The sequence below is a fragment of the Dermacentor andersoni genome, chromosome 1 (assembly GCF_023375885.2).
Source record: "Dermacentor andersoni chromosome 1, qqDerAnde1_hic_scaffold, whole genome shotgun sequence".
Taxonomy (NCBI): Eukaryota; Metazoa; Arthropoda; class Arachnida; order Ixodida; family Ixodidae; genus Dermacentor; species Dermacentor andersoni.
In genome coordinates this window covers 78,794,514-78,820,395 of record NC_092814.1, presented here as the reverse complement: position 1 = coordinate 78,820,395, position 25,882 = coordinate 78,794,514, and the positions used below count along the sequence as shown (strand labels likewise).

The window sequence follows — 25,882 nt, the reverse complement described above, 5'->3', positions numbered from 1 at the left end:
GATCACGCACTCGTGACGCCTGCAGCAGAAAGGATGTTGCACATCCGCCGCCAAGGTTTGCGAGTGGTGGTGCTGGCTAACACTCCCAGCCTTAATTCTAGTAGATAAACATAAATACCCCAGAAAGTGGATGGGAGAACGGCGCCGGCGGTAGCTCAATTGGTAGAGCATAGCACGCGTGATGCGAACGTTGTGGGGATAGTTCCCCACCTGCGGCAAGTTGTTTCTTTCACCCACTTTCATTTTCATTAATTTACCATTTCTTCAATTCCATTAGTAAGTACGAGTAATTTCCCCTGTGTTGTCCTTGGTGGCTTTGTTATTTTTTTTTTTTATTGAAGTGAATGTTAGGAGAGGTTAGCGCCTTTATGGTGGCACCGGCTACTCCTTGTCACTTGGCAAACGAAATAAATTTGCGTACAAAGGAAGAATAGCGACGCAAAAGATAACACTCAGAAGAACACCGGATCAATAAAAAATATACAGTCCAGCAGTACATGAGTCGCAAAGTTCTGTGCACTCGTTCAGTCCACGTACGCATATATAAAGTCAGATGTTTTGAACAGTCAAAACACACAACACATGTAATACACTGCAAGTATAGAACAGAATTATACATATTGCGTAAAAGATGCGAACACCCCATAAACCAATAACGAACCACGAAAAACGTTTATGTAACTCATTTAGCGTATTCGGATCATCTGATACTTAATATCTTCCCAAAATGTTGGTGCCCTCTAAAAACTTTTTCAGAGCAAGAAGCGCTCTTTTTTGAAGGCCCGCAGTTGGCCATGGGCCAAGTATCTTTTTAAGAGTGAATGGTCTTCTGTCTAATCTAAACAAATTAGCTTGCAGTACCGTTCTTTGTGTATCGTATTTCGTGCATTCGAGAAGAAGATGATGCACATCTTCGTCTGGATGGCCACAAGAACACTGCGGACTAGAGATACGTTTTATCCTGTACAAGACGTGTTTCGTAAATGCAGTACCAGGACGCAGGCGGTGTACCAATGTTTCAAATTTTCTGTTGTCTCTTAGAGTTTCCGGCATTGATAAGTTTATACATGGGTGTATAGAGTACAACTCCGAGTTTTTAGTTTGCTGGTCAAACCAGGTAGTTTCGCTGAGGCGACAAGAAAATCTGTCTCAGGATCAGACGGACTTCACTACGCAATGGGGGAAGATTGGTTGTCTCTGCGTTATTGTGCGCTCGATTCGCAGCTGCGTCCGCTGCAGTATTACCAGGAATATTGCAGTGCCCAGGTATCCACTGAAATGCAATTACGTGGTTCATTGCGCTTGCTGTTGTAAGTTCTTTGAGCGTCTCATACAATAGCGAAGTGTTCAAAGAATTTTTCTTATTGCTCTGCAGTAATGTGAGAGCGGCTTGCGAATCGCTTAAGATAACCCATTTTTGCGAATGTTTTTCTGATGTTATGAAACGCAAAGCACACAGGATTGCAAATAGTTCTGCCATGGTGGAAGATGTCTCCCGGTATAATTTAAATGTTTGCTCTAGCGCTAAATGTGGAATGACGAATGCTGAAGTCGAGGAATTTTTATGACACGAACCATCTGTATAAACGTGGATGTACTGGGGATATAATGAGTAAATTTGGAAGAGTGCCAGTTGCTGTGCGGCTACTATGAACATGTCTCTCTTTGATATAATCCCGTCAACCGATAATTCTATTTTAGGGCATGTTAACATCCAGGGAGGGTAACTAACATCCACTTTGCATAATTCAAATCTTGGTAATAATGCTTTATGTTCTCGAACAACTGCGTGAATTTTGCTTTTGTTTCTTTCGGTGAGCGCGAGGTTTAATGGATGCTTCTCGTGTTGGGTTAAGATGCGATAAATATGTCGGCATGTTTCAACCGTTCGTATGACTGGAAATGGGGGGTGACGAGCTTCAGCAATTACTAAAGAACTCGAGGTAGCCTGCGGAACCCCAAGACACACTTGTAGCCCCCTTGCTAGTAAACGTTGAAGACGTTCCTCAGAAGTTTGCGATAAACCATGGAGAACAGGGGCCGAGTAAGCAATTTTTTGTTTTATGAGTGCGTTATGAACTTGTAGTAGCGAAGAGACTGATCCCCCCCACGTTGTGCCAGCGAGTCGCCGAAGTACGTTTATTACTGCATTGGTCTGCTTTTCAATTGCGCGGATGTGTGACGCCCATGTTAGCTGGCGGTCAAGAATAACTCCAAGAAATTTATGCTCTTTCACAAACATCAAACTTTGCCCATTAAGTGTAAGTTGGAAATTATTTAGCTGTCGTCTAGTGAAAGGAAGTACGGCTGTCTTTGCGTATGAAAGACTCATGCCTCTTTCTTTTAAAAAGGTGTCGATACTATCAAGACCCTCTTGCAGCGTTGTTTGAATGTCTTGTATACGAGATCCAGAGGCCCATATGCAGATGCCATCTGCGTACAGAGAATACTGTAGACCAGACGGGAGTTTTTGTGGCAAGGCTGCCATGACACAGTTGAATAAAAACGGACTGAGAACACTGCCCTGCGGAACGCCCTGCGTGATGCTGTGATAATTACTTTCTCCTTCAATTGTTTCCATAAATATTTTTCTATCTTTCAAGAAATTTGATACCCATCGCAGCGTTCGACCGTGTAGGTCAAGGTCTAACATACCATCAAGGACGTGTATGTGACTTGCAGTGTCGAATGCTCTTTGAATGTCTAAGAATACTGCCACTGTCACATTTCCGCAAATTCGTTCATGTTCGCCGCATGTGACAATGTCTAATACTGCATCCATTGTACACCGATTTTGTCGAAAACCGGTCATGGGGTCGGAAAACACATTTGTGTGTTCGCACCACCATTGCAGTCGACTGTCTATCATCTTCTCCATTAGTTTGGAAAAACAGCTTGTGAGACTGACGGGTCGGTAGGAGTCAAGACAAAGTGGAGTCTTTCCTGGTTTTAGCACTGGAATTACCCGAGCTAATTTCCATGAATCCGGAAGGGTCTCTCTTATCCAGATATCATTAAATATATCCAAAAGAGTCATTCTTCCTACTGGACCTAGGTTCTTTAACATCACATACGTAACACCATCTGGGCCTGCGGTTGTCTTTGTACGGCATGATGAAAGATCACTTTTCAATTCATTTAAACTAAACTCACAGTCAAGCTGAGGATGTTGTGACATAAAGCACGCACGAACCTTCTGTTCTGCTAGTGTTGTCGAATTTGCGAATTGTAGGCAAGTAAACGGAATTCCTGGTCTGGATATAAGTTGACAGAATTCGTCAGCAACATATATTTCCGGAGTGCTTCGAGCTACGGCAAGGGCTCGGAAGGGATGGCTCTGGGTAACTGGACCACTAAAAGATCGGACAACGGACCATATTCTGGGAACTGGAGTAAACGGAGACAACGACGCGCAGTATTCTCGCCATCTTCTCGTACCTAATTTTTGTAAGCGTCTGCGCGAAATTGACTGAACTTTCTGCGCCATCTTGTAGTCATCCAGCTTTCCACTGCGGCGGTAAGCCCGTTCTGCGCGTCTTCGAATTGCCCTTAGGCATTCATATTCCCCGTCGACTGCAGCGTATTCATTCGGAACAATGACTTGCTTTGTGCACATCTTGTAAGACTCACACAATATATTTGCAAAACTTTGAAAGTTCGGATTTTCGCCCAATGAGTTACTTAAATGGTGCCGAAAACTTTGCCAATTAGTATATTTTGAGTAGCGTCGGGTCCCCTCACTCCGTATGAGGTGATGTTTTACCAGGATCGGAAAATGATCACTACCGTGCGTTTCTATGTCTGTTGACCATTCAACGCCATCAAGAAGGTCTTGTGAGCAGAGCGTGACATCTATACAGCTTGAGTAACGAAACCCCCGCAAGAACGTTGGAGAGCTGTCATTTAACACGACCAGATTACTTTTTTCTGCGGCAGTCTCTATAATGCTTCCACGGGAATCATTATATTCACTGCCCCAGATGACGTTATGTTCGTTGAAGTCCCCACAAACCAGCACATGTGAGTTTGCGATACTAAACACATCCACCATGCTGTCTACTGATAATTTGCTAGAACATTGTAGATAAAGACTGATCACTGTGACGCTGGTATTTCTAAAGGATATCTTGCATGCTACGAACTCCGGTATACTTAAATCGCTCGACTGTATTAAATAGGACGGCAGGTCTTTTCTCACGCATAACATCGCTCTACTACTTCCAGCAATGCGCGATGATTTATATATAACGTAGTTCGAAAGACGAAAGTCATCTCGTACGCCTGCCTCCTGTATACATAAAACAGGAAAGTTATGTTGAGCTAGTAGTTTGCGGAAATCAGCTGACTTATTTCGAAGGCTATTAGCATTCCACTGAAATATGAAAGCATTGTTATAGCGATTATTTGTTGGCTTCCTATGCTATGATTAATAAATATCGGGCCCCTCGGTTAACCCCCCTTTCTTCCCGTTCATTACTTTCAGTTACAGTAAATACAGTACTTTCAAATCAACTTCCGCAAAGCTGCGCGGTACTTTTCGACGTTGCTTATCCACATAATATGAATGCGAGAAGCGCGTGTATTTTGCATATTTATTGTTACTCGATAACGTGATTACGAATTATGTACTCCGCTGAGCCACTCCAATTCCGGAGTCATTACTGAGCTAATTTAATACGGTCCAGGTATTCCTCAATAAAGCAGTTTTTGTTCTCCGCCGATGAATATAATTTGATATTCCGTTGAACTTGTCGATTTCTCTTTGTAAATCTGAATTACGATTAAATTCAGTTTGTTTTTCGGCGCGTCAGTGGTCCACGTACTTTTGCTCATGGCCGTGCGTATATTAAATCACAAAAATTGTGAACAGAGCTTTAGAAGTGAACAACAAAAGAACAACAATGACAAGAAAAAAAATCCGTGGACACTTAAGCACTTCTTATGAGTTGTGAATGCGAAAGCATTTATGTCCAGTTGAACGCCGCTAATCAGTCCTTCGAGTTATGAACACCTCGCCGGCAAGCGAGCGTGTTGAGACGCTTGGCAAACGCCTCCTAGATAGTACAAGGCCGGTATACTTCGATCCGTGACGCCATGCTACTTTATTCGACTGCCATAGAATCTAAAGGGGACGATCCCGAGTAAGCCGCGTTGAATTTGGCGTCACCGCTTTCGTCACGCTGTGTTTTGGAATGGAAATTTAGGCCCAGGTTGTATGATGTCAAGGCATAGGGCACAGGCCTGCTGTCCAGGAGGGGCTGGTTTATCCCACTGTGGAAGACACTGGGCTTCTGAGCGTGGGGTGGTAGGTTTGAAACGCACTACCGCCAGCGTTTTTCCTCTCTAATTTATTCTGTTTCTTATACATTAATTTCTGTATAGAGATTACCGAGTTGAACTTAGAACGCGGACGAGAGTTTGAGCGGACAAGGAACGCGCGGATAACAGAGGCTTCCGAGAGCGAGGGTGGCGTGGCTTCGCGGCGATGCCCTGTCCCCTCACGCAACACCTGGCATAATAGAGCGGCAGCAGGTGTTCCCTTTCGACCGCTCTGCTGCGTCGAGGCGTGTACGTGACGTGGCGTCGCAGCCAATGGGAATTTAGGTTCCGTTTCGCTGCTACAGAATCCGTCTTTTACAGCGAATCTGTATACGGCTAGCCGATTTGTCCGTCCGTCCGTCTGTCTGGCGTCTGTACGCTGAAAACTCCTCCGGCGCAACCCCATGCGCATGCGCGAAAAAAAAAAAATATAGACAGGCGCGCGATTGGCTGCGTCAGTAGTGACGTCGTTGCTCTCTATGCCAGCCAAGCGTGCACGCAGCAGTTTCTCTCCGGCTCCGAAATGATTAGGCCACGCATCATACGTACTCCTGAGGAGCAGGTAGCTTTCGATTAGCAACGAAACGAGCAGAACCGGGAACAAGCTCGTCTACGCCGTGCCGATGCTGCAGCCTGGGCACAAGAACAGGCTCGTGCAGCCGAACGCAAGCAGCAATTGCGTACCGAGATTACGGCAGCCTACCAAACCGTCGCTTAATGAACGTCAGGATTAACCCAGTGATAAAAACCGGGGCCGCACGTTTCAGCTTCGCCGGTTAAGCACCTGGACGGAGTGCTTGGGCGGTGATTTTATTTCACTCTTTTTTGATGGTTTCGTATAAAAATTAAAAAAAAGATTGCAAATTGTGTTCATGTCTTACAGATGACTGAGGTTTGAGAGTCCGTAGAAGGCATCGTCTTCAACCACCGCCAACTCTCGATTTCCGCGCAGTCTCCTGAAAATAAATAATTGGCATTTCAGCACTGATTCTTGAAGCTCGTAAACGAAGCGGTACGTCGCCTACAATGCCTCACTAAGCCCCTTTACTGTTGAAGATATGTGCTAGCCAGAATACCTGAGGCATGTAACTGCGTCTAAGCACTTAGCGGAGACACTGCTCAAGTATGTACATGCATGGCAAAAACAATTTAAGAATTGCAATGCAATACTCTGATAAATAAATTGAGAATTACAGAGCACGAATGTTTCCTCCGACTAAGCTTTCTCATCTCCAGAGCAGGCTCTAAGTATTCTGAGTTCCGACACTTACAGTTCAGCAATCTTGGAGCCGTCAAATGCCGCTGCACGTATGGCCGCAATGGTGTTGTGATTGAGGATCCTGAAAAGAAGTCGAGAAAAAGTTGTGACTACCGGTGTTAACGATTTGTATGCGGCTGTCTGTTGAGCTCGTTATCGCTGCCGCCATCGGTAAAGTAATAAGAACAAGATAATCGCTTCTCTTGTGGCTTACAGTGTTCCTGCCTTGACCTTGATGGAATAGGCTGTAAGCTCAGCGATACGGTTGCTGTCGAAGTCTCTGAAAGGGAACAAAAAAGCGCGAGAATGATGATTTAAAATGTAATTGTATGCAAGGGATTAGCTTTGCTTAATGAAAACAAAGCCAGTGCTTTAAAATAATTACTCTTCGATGAAAAATACATATTTGCGAACAGGGCTGTATCTTTCCGCCACTGACCGCCCTATAGCGAACAGGCATTGCCTAATACTGGGGAAATAAAATGCTGTAATTACGTTCAGAAACAAGAAAAAAACTACAAACTATTTCTTTTTGGCGTAAAATATTTGCTTGGTAATCTGAACGGGGCCGCAAATGCTGACACGGCACATTTTGCCTAGTAAGCATCTACCGGAACGTGCCGTCTCAGTATTTGCCGTGACATGCAATCATTCAAGTTTCATAAAGTACTTCATCACAGGACGTTTCCGTGTGACGTAATGACGGCGCTACCTTTTCTGCCCTCCCGGCGCTCCCCGTTTGATACTGCCTGCATTGCGCTTTTAAATTCAGTAATAAATATCTCAAATTACCTGCGATATTCAAGATTAAACAAGATGGAGGTGCATTAAAATGCGACTGCCTCTAAGGTGGCCATATATAGAACGGCCTCAAAGGTTACAACAAAAAGTTAATTAATATGTTAATTAACCTTCTGAAACTCGCATTATTAGCGGCAAAGCATATTCACCTCGCCTTACAACATCTCTGTAATAATGCCACGTTCGCTACGCTCGTAGCCGTTCCATAAGGAATCTGTATAGTCTACGAAACACCATATATACGTATAAATTTTTCCTCTCTATTATCTTGTTATGGTAGCTTGATAAAATAAAGAACTGAAATAAACATAAATGTCAACAAAATGTAGCGAACGAATCATCGTCGTCTTCATCAGTCTTTTATGAAACGAAAAATATTGTGCCAAACACACTACACTAGCATGAAGCTAAGAAAAAAGAAAATGTTGGAGGACGCTTGAGCGTCGCCTGTAAGAGTGGAACGCGATAGCATTGAAAGGTTGCTTCCCACGCTTTCCGGGAACTGCAGCTTATGTAACTCTAATGTTTACTAGGAAACGCTGGCGACAAATGCTATGCACGAAGGCGAGTTTTCTGGTAGAAACGCGACCTCTTGCGTGGGCCGATTCTGGAGGTTGCGGACAGCGTGCCAAAAAATTACATAATTTTCAGGTTTCTGTTATTGTTTCGCACTTTTGATATTTAAGTTTGGGAACATTTAACATAAGATACATGCGATGTCGGTGTTTTGTTTCATGAAATTTGTTTGTGGGATGTCATTCTCAAAATTCCGAGAAGTAACTTTGTCAAGAACTTAAGACAAGGTACGAGCAACTTTAGTGATAGAACGATGTGCGGCAATATAACCCGCATGTATCGTATGTCATATATTAAGGAGTGGCATGTACATATACCTAAATATATACAAAAATTTTCGCTCATGGACAACTCCGCCGCCGTCGACACCGACACCGGATTTTCTGCGACACAGGGCCCATAATTAAAAAAAAATATGAGTTAGTTTTCAGAAACAAAGCTTCGCAGGAAGAATTACGAAAGGACTTTTTTGTTGGTTAAGTATCTGCTTCGAATGTGTTGACATCTCGGTTAGTGTCTGCTACTACTTTTCTCTGTGTTGAGTAGGTACGAAGCTTTCAGAGAAACCCGTATTGAGTTTCTCCGGGTCGGGTGGATGACAATTTTGCTTTTCATCAAACTCCCTCCACTTTTCGCATTCTGCAGGACTGATTTGCAGCAATCAGTGTCGCTGATCATCTTCGAGTTGGTTAATTCGGTCTCGTTCTGCGACCTGCTAATCTCCTGGTTAGCTCAGATGGCACAGCGACAGATGGCACAGTTAAGGCATTGGTCCCGAATTCGATCCCTCGGCCAGGACGAATTTTTCTTCCACTGCGAAGCTTTTTACTGAGAAGCCGATATTGCGTTGCCTTTGTAGTTTCGCACAACTCTCGGGTATATAACTTTCCCTTTCTTGAAATTTCTTCAACCTCGCGGAATCCGCAGGAGTTATATGCCATAATCAGTCCATATTATATGTGCATTCCAAGACGAAGGCATCTGCCAGCGATGTCATTTCATTTCATCGATTTTAGCCGTAAAGGCCTGAAGGCATTAAGGTAAGGCGGGGGCAGCAATAGGGTGGTAAAACATATTAGAAAGGGAACAGCAATGGCATAGGAGAAATGCGTTAGAAGTATACGAATAACATTTAATTATTATCCAATTACCGAAACAAGTATCAGTGGAATAATATAGAAAGGAACGGAACGTCAATCTGTAAATTTAATAAGTCCGTGGTCATAGTCGTTTGAATGGTAAAAGAAACTTGGGCAATTATTCATTTCTAGTAAGTCTATTACAATTAACCTTATCTTGCGTCATCCGACTCTCTTCTATGTTGCAAGAAATAGCGCAAATATATCATCGACTGAGGAAGGACACGGCACATACAACTTCAACAATTAAGTTCACCATTGCAACACGTGCGGGCGCCTACAGCTCTTTTATGGAGAGGTGCTGCTGCTTCGATTTGTCAAATAGAAAAGACACTCGTACTAGATCGTATCGTAGGAAGTCAACAAACACTGACACCAAGGACAACATAGGGGAAATTACTTGTGCTTAGTAAATGAAATAAGGAAACGACAAATTAATGGAAATGAAAGTGGATGAATAAACAACTTGGTGCAGGTGGAGAACGATCCCACGTCTTTCGCATTACGCGTGCGATGCTCTACCAATTGAGCTACCGCGGCGCCGTTTCCCCATCCACTTTCTTGGGTATTTATGTTTCCTAGTAGAACTCTAGGAGTGTTAGCCACCGTCACCACTCACAAACCTTAGCGGCGGATGTGGAGCATCCTTTCTGCCGCAGGCGTTACGAGAACGTGATCTTTCTGAGTGTAGGCAACCGGTCAATAAACCCACACATGCTACCTGAAGGCATCAATGTTGCCGGATTCAAGACCCTCGTTATGTAATAAACGAGAAGGGGATTCGCCGAAGGGCGCGATTTTTATTAATCATATCACAAGAAGCCAACAAACATTGACACCAAGGACAACATAGGGGAAATTACTTGTGCTTAGTAAATGAAATAAAGGAATGATAAATTATTGGAAATGAAAGTGCATGAAAAAACAACTTGGTGCAGGTGGGGAACGATCCCACGTCTTTCGCATTACGCGTGCGATGCTCTACCAATTGAGCTACCGCGGCGCCGTTTCCCCATCCACTTTCTTGGGTATTTATTGTTTCCTTGTAGAACCCTGGGAGTGTTAGCCAGCGCCACCACTAACAAAAACCTTAGCGGCGGATGTAGAGCATCCTTTCTGCCGCAGGCGTCACGTGAGTGGCGATTTTTTTTTTTCGCGATTAATGCTGTATGTGCGTCGCGTGCAGTGCACAGCGATTGAAACGCGATGCTCGGAGCGAATGGCTGCTCGCTCTTGCGCCACCTGAACGCTAAGCGCTGGGGAAACGGTTCTGATGCACTGTGGTCTATGATAAAGGCGAGAGCCTTTGTGACGCATTGTGTCTGCACCTGGCCTCGCGGCGATCTTCGCTTGCAGCACTCTCCGATGGTGCAAAAAGCGCTGGCCGCGTTGGGGTAGGAGTATCGCGATTGAATAGCTGAGCACTGTACATAATTGCACCGTGATGTGTGTTTTAAGAGACAGAGCGTGACAATTTCACATGACGCAAGGAATCATAGTTGCCCGAAACTGCCTGGAGCAAGTAAAAAATGCTTTCGTTATGCAGCTGTGAGAACTTCGTCGCGCACGGATACCTGCGACAGCTCTTCCCAACGAGACATAATTTCTCTGAACCCTTCAGTCTCTCATGATTATAGCTACGCTGGGACCAAAGCCTGGCTAAGGTTCACATGGTACTAAAAAGCATTCGTTCTCCGTTCCCCTCTTCTAGTTGCGACGCAGTCGACGTCCCCAGCGCGACAGCTGTGTCCACGTGATCCGTCGCACTACGTCAACCCGACGGCAGCGGCAGTCTTTCCCAGTGGTGGCTCTCGCCCCCGATACTGAAGTGAATTCTCCCAGTACTTCTTCCCCCTGCGTTGGGTAGCAAACCGGACACGCGTCTGGTTGGACTTCCTGCCTTTTTTTCCTTCTTTTCCTCCTGCTCCTCCTCCCATCACTAACCTATGGGGCTGAAACATGGAGGATAACATAGAAGCTTGAGAAGGGGCTAAGGACTGCGCAACGAGTGATGAAACGAAAAGTTGTAGGCCTGGGCGTTAAAAGACAGGAAAACGTCGGTACAGAGTGGAGAGCAGAGAGCAGACGGCTGTAGTTGTTATGCTAATTGAGGAAAGAGGTAGAAGGGGAGTTGGGCAGGTCATATACCGTGTGTCCTAGCCAACTTTAGCCAAGCTTCTCAAAGAAAAGGATGGGTTTAAAACACGCGGTGCACAATAGAATAATAAAACTTATGGTGTTCTAAAATACCCGTGTACTTAGATTTAGGTGCACGTTAAAGCACTCCTGGTGCTCGAAATTATTCCGGAGTACCCCACTGCGGCGTGCCCCATAATCAAATCGTGGTTTTGGTCATGTAAAACCCCAATAAATTTTTTGAATGTGCTCGGTCGTGAGAGGTCTGACGACCGAGCACCGTGCGTTTTATAATTGTATCTTGCACCATGTCTTTTTAGTATGCTTTTTCGCTGAAAAACTTGGCTAAGGTTAGCTGGGATACTCTATATAGTGCATAGGGTAGATAACGGTGGTCTTTTAGAGTAGGAGATTTGGTGAGGTTGTGTGACACGATTAGAAAATTTGAAGGCATAAAATGGAGTCGATTGACTCAATACAAGGGTAATTGTGGATCGCTCGAAAATGCGTTCGTTCTGTAGTGCACATAAAATAGGCCGATAATAATAATGATGACGTTGAAAGCGTTGCAATAATTTTATTAGGCGAAATAAGAGCCATTGTCAACTGCAGCCCCGGCCAATACGCGTTGGCGCTATGAAATGCATTCGGTCTCACTTTTGGCACAATTAGTATCTTTGGTGCTTTGGTTTTCGCGGATATTTTTTTGTCGCTCTCATTACCTCGCTGCTTCCTCACTGGCCAACTATTTATAGGTGGTCGAACCGACTAACAACGGGCGGGCGAAGTGCTCGGGACTCAACATCTAAGAAGGGCAAGCCGCAGTGCTCGCCGAGATTAGATGGAAAGGGCGCCCACAGACTGGCCCAGAGTGCGTTTGAACCTAGCTCTGGATGGTCGATAACTACCCGGGCGTGTCGGCCCATGCCGAAGCGTGTGCCCAGCAAGGTCGGAATGCACGAGACAGGGCGTCGAAGATGGGCGCACTCGCTTCAACGCCTTCCCTCTCGGTGCCCTCCTGGCAAACAAAGCGTGCTCTCAGCGCCCGATAGGCGTTGCCTCCCGGCTTGCTTCCGCCACCCGCCTCTCTTCCTCGGCACTGCCCGAGTCAACAGCGCGCCAGAAAGGATAGCCCTCGACGCGCGCGAGGAAGCGTTGCGAAGAGATCACAACAGCAAACACATAACGACGCGTGGCGCGTTTATTTCTTCTTTTGTTCCTCTGCCCCTTAGCTGACCGTCTGGTGGCCGTTGGAACGGCACGTGCGTGCGTACTCACAGCATTCCGATGTACGTGGAGGGGTTCAAGTCGTGCATGTACGGAACTTCCCGTAGTCCAGAGTGTGTGATGCGCCTGCGAGGAGCAAAGTTTTGAAAGATGCTGTCAGGCCAAAGCACAAACGAAACGAAGTTATTTTTATTGTAAGGTACAATTTTTGAAGTAAAACGAGCCGAAATGTATACTTATATGCACTTCGAGATAACAGCACAGAAGAACGGATACCACATGCCGTTTTCGCTTTCACAAAGTAGTCTTTTTGAGTCGCAGAATGGTGCTTTAGATGTAGCAAACAGTTCCCATATGACTGCTGTCAAACCAGTTTGTCCACGCCGGGGTTCGTCTGGCTGCGTTTGGATTTTAAAGCAGCATAGATTTTATGCCTTCTCGTGAAACTGCAGAAGCTTCCCTGTCTAGTCCGCAACCAATGCATGTGGCACCGCTTGGTGATGCGTGCTGTTCTAATTTGTCTCACACTTGAGGAGAACTTCTTGAGGGGTTACGATTATGGTTCATTGTTATCGTAGGGAATTACTGCGCGAATACAAAGACAGGGGGAGAGAGAGAGGTATGTCTTATGAAATAAAAGCTGAGAGGTCGGCCTGAATCAATGTTCTGACCTGCTACTCGGCATTGAGGGAAGGGTAATGGGTGTAGAAAGAAAGAATAGAGAGGACTTTGATTAAGAGGATGAAGATGCGCTGCGCAAGAATACACATAGAAAGCAGGCGCTTTAATGTAAACACAGGACGGTTCCTGCGAAGCACCACGCTTAAACTGTTTCTATGTGTCTTCTTGTGCGGTGTCCCTTTCTTTACATTCGCGCAATATTTTCCTGCGACAATATGTCTCTCACTTGTGCTTTAAATAGCTCCGCTGATAATTGGGAATGTGCTGTAATATAAGTCTTGTTAATAATTGTGTAATTAAAAAAATCAGGATACATTCCACTCTTAGAAGGTGGATGAGTGGCGAAGCTTTAGCACATTACATAGTGTTAGATTAGGGTACATGCATTCAGTTTCATCATTTGGTAATGGTAGTGACGAAACCTTTGGGATTACTGTGATGTACACTGATTGGTTCGGTTACAACCTTAGACAGAATCTTGGCCAATGCTAAATCTATAAACGACCGTTTTTTAGTAGTTGAGTGACTTGGATTGGTGTGGCATTTCAAACCAAACCCTCCTAGCCCAAACTGAGTGAACCATTTCTGGTCTGGTTCTGAAATGTCCACATTTAAGTCACATACGATGATCACAGGGGTAGTGTCGTCAGGGCTAATCCATGGAAAGTGCGTGGTTGTCAATTTCTCGATATCACTCTCGGGAGTGCCTGGAGATATATGCAGAATAGTGAATATTACGATTGCGTCTTTCGTTTGTACGGCACAGAAAACCCCGCAGTTGGTGGCATTGTCCTATTGCGAGTCAAGGGTGTATGGTTGTGCATGCATTTCGTCGTTTGCGTATATGGCAACGCCTCCTGCTCGTGAGTCCATGCACTGTTCACAAACGATTCCAGTATACCCAGCGACTTGAAACAATGCAGCTTGATTAATTTATTTCATCCATTATTATCTATCATTATTATTAAGAGGGGCGGAGTGCTTGAAGCTTGCTTCACCTCCGCCGTGGTTTGGCTTGGTATTGCACAATTTCTGGGATCGGCCCACGCTGAATTTTTAATTGTTGACGCACAAACACGAAAAATACATGAAAATCTTGATTTATTTATTTCATTCATTGCTATTTATTATTATTATTATTATTATTATTATTATTATTATTATTATTATTATTATAGCCTACGTCATCTTCGCCGCGGTTCGGCCCGATATTTCACTACATCCCGGATCGGCCCACATTTCTACCCGCGGACACGACAAATGCATTGGCGGGTAGAGAGAGTTATACAGCTTCGCTCTAAAAGGACACAAGAAAAAAAAAAAAAGAAAAACGGAAAGAAAGGAAATGATTGCATTCTCATGACCTAATATGGTAAGGTTATTCTGGCAGACAACGGAAGAAGAGGGGAACACTATGCTAAAAAATGTCAAATAAGAAATTCCGAGGACACCTAAGCACTTCTTATTAGTTGTGAATGCGAAAGCATTAATGTGCGATTGAGCGCCGTCGAACGGTCCTTCGAGTTATGAACTCCTCGCGGGCAAGCGAGCGCGTTGAGACACTTTCGTCCCGCCGGGCTTAGCAATGCATGGAAATTTCGGTTCACGTAGCATGATGTGATAAAGCAGCGTGCACAGGCCGGCAATCTAGGAGGCGCTGGTCTAGCCCACTTGGTAAGGCACCTGGCTTCTGAGCGTGGCATCGCGGGCTCGAAACGCACTATCGCCGACGTTTTTCCCCTCGAATTTATTCTGTTTTTCGGTACATTAAATTCTTTTATAGCGATTACCCAGGCAAAGTTAGAACGCAGGCGACAGCCTGCGGTGACAAGGGATGCACGGATAACACGCCTCCGAGAGCGACGGTGACGTGGAGTTGCGGCGATGCGGTGGCGTTTGCATTTCAACCAGTTCAAGAAGTCAGTAAGCACTGTGGTTTATCGCAGCAAGCATCTCTCCCTGCATATCCCTCCTCCGTCAAGCCACCGCGCAGAGACTGGCAGCGCGACTAATCCCGAAACGAAGAAGAGCGGACGCAACCTGTCATGTCCGATATTTAATTAATATTCATTTAATTCGTTCGTTCCATTTCTCGCGTTCAAAAAAAAAAAAGCAAGGAAATATGGAGGCCGTGATTTTACGGATTGAGAATGCTTGAGGCATCCAGGTTGATACGACGCAGAATACTCTTTCACGCAAGACATACCGTAAAACGACGTAATTAGAAGATGGCAACATCTAAATGCCGAATTGAGTAATGTTTTTAGGAGAGTACCAAGTGCATAAGACTTAATTAAGGAACACGGGAGATAATAAAAATTATGCCAGATCCCACGTGCTCGTGGGGATTAACGTTGAGCGAAGCTTGAAACGTTGATTGAAACGTTTCAAATAAATGCTAGGCCAGCATGCACACGATGCGTGCAATTTTATTCGACGTCCAAGTACGTCCCGAGGAACTGTTCACGTGTTAATTCTATCGCAGACGTTTTCGGTTATTTGGCTTTGCGGTTACGCGCGCGTATAACTGTTCGCGCTGTGCACTGCTTTTTTTCCATCATGGCGAATGCGTGCTTTCCCGGCAGGATGGCGAGACGCCGATACCACCACGACGTGACGCGCCTGGCATACGTGACGGTGGATTGCACCGACTCCGGGATCCGGGACGCCCGCTTTATTGGGCGAGAAACAGACCGAGCAGACGTGCCAAACTTAGTGGAGGGAGGAAAAGAAGGCTCCACCTTAATAAAGGAATTACGCGCCTGATGGTGTATATATGTCGCAGTAAGGATATGTAGGTACTGATTATTGTTTTATTGTTGAATTGCGTAGAGAACAGAGCCGGACGCTGACACTTTGTAGGCGTATCACAGATATATATGTGCTGTTCTGTGCTGAGCTATTCGGCAAGACACGGTCAGTTAAGCCCGGCAGGGTTCGCAAGGAAAGGTTCGTTTTAAAATGTTTAAATGATGGCGAACGTGTACCGATAATCAGTGAGAGAGAGAATGAACTTTAATGAAAAGGACGGCTCAGTGGCCTAGGCACGAGTGCGGGTCAGTGGTGGGAATCATGAAACAAAGACACAATAACCAAAAGAAAAACAAAAGAAAACAACAACAAAAAACAAACAAAACACGGCACGTTCATAACCTGCCGGCCATGCCGGCCTCGCGCACGAACTCCCATAAAGAGTTGATACGTAGTACGCCGGGCGTCGAACTGAGGGGGTGGCGTGGTCCATGCCTCCAGTGAGGTAATGCCGCATCATTTGCGCTTGTCTCTTACTGTCGCGAGTCCGGGACAGTCCCACAGTAGGTGCTTGACTGTCGGACGAGCGCCGATGTCGCACGTATACTGCACGTCGCTGGTGGCGACGTCACGTTGGACTCCGTTTCTTCGTCCTCCTCGTTGTCCAGCAGGCGTTGCCTCCGATGCCCTCGCGTCTTCCTTGAAGCGGCGTGCGCGCGCCACTTAGCCAAGACGTCTTCGGTGAGTGCTGTGCCCTTCCTGGCTTTGTGCACCAGGACTTGCGCACCCCGAGGAAGCCCCTCGGGCAAAGGGTGGCACTGTGCGGCACCTTCACCATCAGCTCCCGTTTTGCTTGCAGTTTGAGTCGCTCGCGCTCCTCCTCCGGGTCCACGGGCACAGGAATGGGGGAGATGAGCAGGAAAATAACAGCGCGCTCGCTGCACTGTGGGCCGCACCGTTGCCGATGCTGCCCGAGTGCACCGGAACCCAGTCCACTGTGAAGTGTTCACTTTCAAGAGCCGTGTTAACATGAGAAGATGTAAGGTTAGTTACGCTGGTTCTGGACGTATGGATAGAGTAAAGCACTTGTGGAACGGTATTCAAAACTGCCTCAACGCCACAGTTTGTGCGAGCTTATAATGTTTGAGGTGTACGTGTAGGCGCGAGACAGTGTACCGCTTTGCAGGTCAGTAATTTCAAGTTTTGTACCTGGCTGTCTCTTGAAGCAGATATACTCGTCTCGAGAGTCCTAGAAAATTGGTTTTCCGCGTATGACTAACATTCAGATTTGTGTTATGTTCATTACCTGCATGAAAAGTTAATGAAACATTCTTTTGCTAAGTTGGAGCTCTACCAAAATTGTGGACATGTGTCATCCCTCACTAAAGAATGGAGCTGCCCTATAGTGCGCGAACGTGATACACTTTTCTTTAAAATCTGCATTTGTGAATTCTTAACTTAAAACGCGCTGTGGAGAACACACACGGCTCTGTCATATTTCTGCAAACTTGCTTTTCGGATATTGCCAAAATATAAAGGTATAAGGTTGAAAAAGCTAGGCGGTCCAATAACGCTGCGGCTGACGTTTAGACGACGAGTACTGTTGGAGGCTGGCGAGCACCGACAGGTGCTGGTGACGTTTTCGTGCCACTGATATGCCCCGTAGCGAAAAAGAGCACACAAAAAGCACGTTATTGGAAAATCAAGCCCAGGACTGTCCGCTGTTTTGGCTACGTTATTAAGCGCCGAAGTGAACTGCACTGATAAAGTTTGTCGAGCCGCTGGATCCCTGCGCGCTGCCATTGACAGTACGTGCCGCGGCATTTGGTTAACAAGGCAAGAAACAGCAAACACTGCCCCCACCCATCGTCCTTTCTCTTTGAACAATTCGCGAACTTCTCTTGGCTCAAAGTGGTTTTTCTATTCGGGCATACGGCCTTTGAAGTAAACACCAAGTTGCATTGCGCGTGAACTGGGAGTGCTCATTAAAATTATTAGTCTGCTGGGTCGACCATTCAGCCGAACGGATGATAAGAAATGAATATGAAAGAAGGAAAGGAATGCCTACAGTATATAGACCCTGAATCGACTATTGATTTCGATAGGTACAAACTGATAGAAAATGCAGTTTTTTTCTCAAGAACACTCTTTTGCGTGCATCCGTTTTACGGCTCTCTTTACAAGTCAGATGCCACGTGATTACGATCAGAGACTTGCAAAGGTTTTTGTGCACAAGGGCTGCTCACGATCTGCCGGCACATTGTCGATGATGTCACTGTCTTTTGCGATTGTTCAGCACACGTGCACTGATTCATCAAGGAAAGCTATTATAAAAAGAATTATATGTGCATCTGTAGCCCAATTTCCAAAGATTTTCGTTTGTAAGATGTACTTTCCACTGATAATAATGCATTCAACGTCACCATTGACAGGCTCCTGCTTTTACGAACTGTTATAGCGCAATACCTATTTTGCGAACGCCGGCAAAGTGCTTGCATTCACAAGACTTCTCTTAAGTAAGATCACATTCTCATTGGCCGACGTTACAGTGCCCGCTGCTCATGATCAGGGTGATAACTGCATATTCACCGGGTTGGTGGCCTATCGAGGAAGGTGTCCCAACTTTTTTCGCCCACATCAACTAAGAAATAAGCTTCATCTATATGGGACCCACATCAGGCTACATTAATAGACGCACGCAGTAGAAGTATAACATAATCACTCCATTTGCTTCGTCTTGTCACGCAACCAACGAGCTGCGAGTGTCAAACAAATAAAGGACTCCCTTCGTATTCCGTTACTCTCTTTTCGTCGCAAGCAATACGACATTTCTCTTTTGCACCAGGATATACTACCATAACACAGTTCTTCGTTCCATATGGCTTCACCCAGCGCCACTTCTTTCAGCCCGTCGAGACCATCAGCATAAGGTGAACATATCCTGATATAACACTGTCACGTGTTCACGGTCATTTTTTTTTCACGATCTTCCAAGGAGTGGAATAAACTACCCGCATTAATAATTAAGATTTGAAACCGCCTTCTTTTTTTAAAAAATGCATTGAATAACATTATGTAACACTGGAGTTATGCCTTTGTTTTTTGTGTTAAAGTATCTTATTGTTTGTTGATCTTTTAATGAGGCCTGTTTATCTTTTCACCATACTTCATGTAGTTCCAATGTTCTTTTTGCATATATTATGTCAATTTATTCTGTACTCCACTTCTTCTAAATGTCCATTATTTTTATGTACTACATGGCTGTGTTATTTTCCATGTAGCTTTTGTTTTTTCGCACCTCGCCTCTATAATGTACTCACATGTACGTTGAGGATAATAATAATAAATAAAGTTGCCACTGGGCGGCACCTTTGCCATATAGCCCCATGTCACTTATATACTGTTAGGGTCGTGCAGGCTTCACAGAAAGGAGAGGTAACAAAACAAATAAATAATTCTAATGAAACAGCGTATGGTCGCAGAGAGCAGACTTGAACACCTCAGAAACAGAGATGGACACGATGGAAGTGAGAAGGCGATTTCCGTCTTAGCTTGTTTTTGGAACGGAAGCTTCCAAATATGCAGGTTGCTCTTGCACTGTGGCACACGAACTTTCATTCAAATCACTTGAACCTGTTCACTATAGTAGCTCTTTCATACAGATATATGTGTGGATTTGGGCACAGGAAGTCACAGTTTCACTCTCACGTCTTTGTGGAGTCCCAGGAAAATAGAGCAGTGATACAGGATTTTTGTTATAAAAATATTTTATCTGCCCTGGCTACAGTGCCTGGTGACAAGAGACGTGGCTACCATTAAAACAAAGTTCTAGGCCACTACTCCCCAAGGAACTGCACGCAGAAGACTATATCTGGGCTGCTGAAGTTACTATGGTCTGCGGGCGTGCACGTTAGACTTCGATAACATTTCCTACTAGACCGCTTACCTCTGGATTGCGTACCCCGGCATTCGCATCATTTGCGCTCCTTTCCCCTCTTGTTTGTTGCCATCAATTCGTTCTTTCTTTCTTTCTTTCTTTCTTTCTACACTATTAAGCAAATGTACACCCTTTCGGGTGTATATTTGCCACACAACAATAATCGTCATCTGTCTTGCTTGCGTTTCCTTCCTTGAAAACGCTGCGCTCGCTACTTTCTTGTCGAGAATGCTCTGTCATGCTGATAAGGGGCGTGCCGTTGGTGACTTGGAAGTACCGGGCTCGCCGCGTTAAAGAAAGGAAATGTGGACAAGACAGATGACGATTATAGTTGTGTGGCAAAAGGGTGTAATTTTGCTTAAGAGTGTACACAAGACCCTTTGCGAAGGGGCGCTCAGGTGGTATGTACCTGGAGGATAGGAACCTAACCGAATAAGCCGTAAAACACAGTATACGACTTGGCATGCTCGGAAAAAAAGAAAGAAAGAAGTTTTCTGGTTTTAGATGCAGTCTTTCATCATCATCAGCCTGGTTACGCCCACTGCAGGGCAAAGGCCTCTCCCATACTTCTCCAACTACCCCGGTCGTGTACTAATTGTGGCCATGTTGTCCCTGCAAACTTCTAAATCTCATCTGCCCACCTAACTTTCTGCCGCCTCCTGCTACGCTTCCCTTCCCTTCGAATCCAGTCCGTAACCCTTAATGACCATCGGTCATCTTCCCTCCTCCTTACATGTCCTGCCCATGCCAATTTCTTTTTCTTGATTTCAACTATGCAGTCTTTAGTACAAAATAATACAGACGCTTTCTCTTAGTGGCATCTTGTGGTCAGCGTTATGAATACAAGTGCCACTAATTGCGCCGAGGCAATTCTACGCCAAGGAACAGTGTCATGGAACAATAGGACCTGACAAGATGAGTCAAAACAAAATAGAACACAGCAATAAAAAAGCGTTCAAATTCTGTTAAGCATTTGCATGCTATTGTGGCGCGAAGTCATGATTTCTAGATTAGCTAGTAACTGATGCGAAATCGATATTATTTGCATAATGAGTCATAATTAATTTCGCGTTTCAGCAGTTTTCGGCCTCTTCAAGTTCAACGGCAACTCTGAAATGAGTTTGCTGCTTCTATCTCTCTGTTTTTACCTTGACGCAGTCAATCTCTACTGCTTGCTTTCAAGTGCATTCATCCTGAAGCATAGTCGTTCTGCTATTTTCACTGTGGCGTGCTTTAAATTGCGTAGCGGAATACTGCCTGACATCAGTAAGACAAGAACAGCGTGCGTGCGATTGTTCGGACGATTGGGATTTTCACAGCCTTTTATTTCGATTTAACTTAGCAATTGAAGTTTACATGGAACGATAAGTCATCAGAAAGATGCATTTCTTCGTGCGGAAAGCATACAGCCTGGAATTGACAAGCACACGTGCGTCTACAGTCTTACACGACACACCCGTATGCAGGGATGAATTCCACGTTGCATGCGTTAGGTAGCTAGAAAATTAATATTTTTTTGTGGCTTCCGTCGTCAAGAAATTTCACATCGTTCGTACTCAGTGAACGTGCTCTTTTGACGACTGCGGATTGCGTTACATATTATGACAGCTCTTCCATACTTCTAATTCTGCATGCATTTTCTTTTTTCTCTTCTCATTCAGTCTCTTTATACCCACAAAGCCTAAGATTAAAAGCACAAAAGGGAAACCGGGCGCAGTAATCGTTCGACCACCGTGTAAATAATAGGGTAACCAAAGACTTTTGCGCCATTTATGGTGGCTCACCAAAAGCCGCGCGCGCGCGCGCGCTGCGGCTTTTGTTAGTGACCTTTGCGGCTAAGTCGTGTTATGTGCGTGCCTCGGAATGTGTATATAAAACAGTGCAGAGTTTTTTAAATAACAGGCAATTAATTTTCCTGACCTAATTTTAACCGTGTGTCGTTACGAGTGTTGTTCAGCCTTGATGACCCTTGAACAGCAACCTTCACCAAGGAAAGATTATTTTTGAAATTGTGAACACTTTAAGTATTGAGATACCTTAAGAAGCCACAGGGACGGTCGATGACAGAAAAGCGATGTTTAAACATTTATGTACTGACAACCATTTCTAAGCAACTTTAGCTGCCATAATGGATACGCACGCAGACGCTAGCGCTCTGCTTACCTCTAGTATTATATTCGCATGGGAGCTCGCATTTATTCCATTCGCCCGTATCCTGTGGTCACAGTTTATAAGCGGAATCTATGCACAGCGATTACTCTCTCAGGCCAGCCTCTCTGCCTTCAAATAAGTTTCTTTCCCCTCTCGTTCGCTGTCCTCTAGATATAATCTCTGTCTGGGCAAGCAGTTGCGATAGTTTCGAACAACTCATTCCACTGAAAACAGTTGCTTTCACGCAAACTCTCCGTATGCTCTACGCATTTTCGCATTCAGCCCGTGCCACCGAAGACCTCTCAATGTGGAAGGAGGCTGTTCTATAACAAATGCTCACCGAAGCGGTCTACAAGCAGGCTGGCTGCTCAAGGAGAGAGAAACCTAGTGCCTACGTGCGACCCATGCGCTCCCGCAAGAAACGTGACGCACTTCCTTGACGACCGCTCGTGTTTCGGAAAAGAGCGTGGTCCTTTCTTCGCGCTTAGCGGCGCAGAGAACTGGGAGCGAGCAGCACTGTGTACATTCCCTTCTCGAGTGACCTTCGCCGAGTTAGATGCAGAGAGACACACGCACACCTCGGCTATTTATGTAGAAGGCGCCGGATCTCTTTGACTGTCATAGAAACCTTTCGGTTAGACGCGTGCACAGATATCGGAAGTGCCTCCGCAGGCTTACAGCCGTCTCTTCCTCCGACGACAAATACAGATACAGGCATTCTGCGTCACACTGCGCCGGAAAAACTACCAAGCTTTTGCTTATATACAAAACAGCTGCTACAGTTACCAACCTTCTTGTTTGCTGTAATGGTTATACTAACGATGCTTTTCTTTTTTGCTTTAATCAAACACGTTTTACACGCTAATTACGCAGACCATATATGCACTGGTTGACTACACTTAATGATGTCTAAGATCATTAGCTAAGATTTTGAGTACGCAGATGGTCCGCCGCTCCTCGCTATCTCTGGATATGATCGTCTTTGCGATAGCTGAAACGAACACGCCACATATTTCAAACAAGCATTACTTCGGGGAATAAGTTAACCTACAGTTATGACGAGAATATTATGACGAGCTGGAGGAGAGTTATGGCGAGATCCTTATCCGGTGCACACCGAGGCTACTGTTGATCACTGAGGTGTGTCTACTGCAGGACCTGCAGCAATTCTGAGCTTGGCGTATTGGTTCTCGTCACGAGGCTGCACGCATGGTGCACTTGCGTGAGGTCCGTGCGGATATAGCCAATTTGTTGTGAAGGAAAGCTTTGCTTTTAATTATTGATAGATTGGTAGCCGTATGGTCTCATAAATCAGGTAAGGCTGAAATATAAGACTTGAGGCCTCCAGCATTCTTTCACTGGGAATTATGACTTTACTGGTGAGTCGTGGTGCCTGTATGCAGGTTGTCCACTAATTGTAAGGCGCTTGTACACCCTTTGGCTGTATATTTGCCACACAACGATAATCGTCATCTGCCTTGCTTGCGTTTCATTTCTTGAAAACGCTGCGCTCGCTACTTTCCTCTCAAGAATGCTGTGTCACACTGATAACGCGCAAGCCCTTCGTGACTGGGCACTACCGGGCTCGCAGCGTTAAAGAATGGAAACGCGGGCAAGACAGATGACGATTATTCACTCTACGAAAAGCCTACACCCTTTGAGTCGTATCTTGCCACACAACGATAAACGTCATCTGTCTTGTCCGCATTTCCTTTCTTTAACGCTGCGAGCCCGGTACTTCACAGTAACGAACGGCATATGCGTTATCAGCATGACATACACTCTTAAGCAAAATTACACCCTTTTGCCACACAACGATAATCGTCATCTGTATTGTCCGCATTTCCTTTCTTTAACGCGGCCAGCCCGGTACTTTCCAGTAAGGAACGGCATGCGCGTTACCAGCATGACATAGCATTCCCGACAGGAAAGTAGCGGGCGCGGCGTTTTCAAGAAAGGAAACGCAAGCAAGGCAGATGACGATTATCGTTGTGTGGCAGAGATACACCCCAAAAGGTGTAACTTTGCCTAACACTCTTAGAAAAATTTACACCCTTTGGGGCTTATCTTGTCCCACAATAATAATCGTCATCTGTCTTGCCCGCGTTTCCTTTCTTTAACGCTGCGAGCCCGGTACTTCCCAGTCACGAACGGCACGCGCGTTATCAGTGTGACGCAGCATTCTCGACAGGAAAGTAATGAGCACCGAGTTTTCAAGAACGGAAGCGCAAGCAAGGCAGATGACGGTTATTGTTGTGGGACAAATGTACAACCCAAAGGGTGCAACCGTTTTAAGAGTGAAGAGTGTAGCATTGCCGACAGCAAGATAGCGGGCGCGGCGTTTTCAAGAAAGGAAACGCAAGCAAGGCAGATGACGATTATTGTTGTGCGGCAGATATACACCCCAAAGGGTGTAAACTTCTTTAGAGTGTTCACTCTTACACTCTAAAACAAAATTACGCCCTTTGGGGCTTATCTTGTCCCACAACATCATGTGTCTTGTCCGCATTTCCTGTCTTTAACACTGCGAGCCCGGTACTTACCAGTCACGAACGGCATGCGCGTTATCAGTGTGACGCAGCATTCTCGATAGGAAAGTAGCGAGCGCCGAGTTTTCAGTAAAGGAAAAGCATGGAAGGCAGATGACGATTATTGTTGTGGGACAAATATACACCCCAAAGGGTGCAACCGTTTTAAGAGTGTAGACAAATGTACACCTTTTGGGGTTTATCTCTGCCATGCAACAATAATCGTCATCTGCGTTGCTTGCGTTTTCTTTCTTGAAAACGCCACGCCCTCTACTTTCCTGTCGGGAATGCTATGTCATGCTGATAACGCGCATGCCATTCGTTACTGACAAGGACCGGGCTCGCAGCGTTAAAGAAAAGAAATGCGGACAATACAAATGACGTTGCGTGGCAAGATACAACCCAAAGGCTGTAATTTCTTAGGAGTGTTTAGAATGCTTGTGACTGAAAAAATAAGAGTATTTTCTTTTCTTATCCTTATGCACTGCGGAAGCGTTTATGGAAGCGTCCTAGTATTAATGGTTTTCTTTTCGGGTGCTATTTACCTTTACGCTCACTGGATAAAAAAGATGAGTATATATTGCTATATTAAGAGAACATGGTACCTGCTCAGTGGCTATGGTGTTGGGTTGCTGAGCATGAGGTCGCGGCAGCGAATCCCAACCATGGCGGCCGCATTTCGATAGAGCCGAATGCGAAAACAACCGTGTAATTAGGTTTAGGAGCACGTTAAAGAAACCCAGGTGGTCGAAATTTCCGGGGTCCTCCACTACGGCGTGCCTCATAATCAGAAAGTCGTTTTGGCACGTAAAACCCCATAATTTCATTTAATTTAGAGAAAATGGTGATAACATATTTTATTTACCACCAGCACGAATATTTGTGGCAGTTCATTCTGACCTTCTGCACAAACATTGCGAGGAGCTCTGCTGATAACGAAATTAGCACAAGACCACGTCTGCCTAGAATGCAGGAAAACTGCGTATTTGTCTCGACTTATACGCACATTAATGTCGTTCTTGAGGAGCCTCATTGTGCCAATATTCACAACCGAGCAAGTCGCTACTGAGTCGCGTCACCTGCTATGTTGTCTTATTGTACCGACACTGAAAAAAAGAAAGAAAAATAAAAGACGGCGTTGGTGTGAGATTGATCCCTCTCCGCTATTTTTTGTCATGTAAGGAAATGTTCGCGCCCAATGTAGTCTTGAATTCACAAGGCTTATAAAGGTCGCTCAGTGTTGAGAATTGAACGCTAAACTGTGTTGAAGTTCACGAGGAAAGTCAACAGCACAAGGAATAAGGGAAGTCGACACAAAACCGACACAAACGGTTGCTGCGTCGCAGCTATGTTTCATCCTTTTGCAACAGAGGTGCCT

General features: G+C 45.2%; 1 protein-coding gene across 1 annotated transcript in view; it reads right to left on the bottom strand.

Moving 5' to 3' along the window:
• Lgr1 (Leucine-rich repeat-containing G protein-coupled receptor 1) overlaps window positions 1–25,882 on the bottom strand; it is a 272,908-nt gene that overhangs the window by 73,144 nt on the left and 173,882 nt on the right. Inside the window, exons 5-8 of the mRNA XM_072287532.1 lie at window positions 12,508–12,582; window positions 6,792–6,857; window positions 6,591–6,659; window positions 6,201–6,275 (exon numbers count right to left, since the gene is read on the bottom strand). Coding sequence (XP_072143633.1) covers window positions 6,201–6,275; window positions 6,591–6,659; window positions 6,792–6,857; window positions 12,508–12,545 — 248 coding nt within the window. The 5' untranslated portion in view covers window positions 12,546–12,582. The remainder of the gene's footprint in view (window positions 1–6,200; window positions 6,276–6,590; window positions 6,660–6,791; window positions 6,858–12,507; window positions 12,583–25,882) is intronic.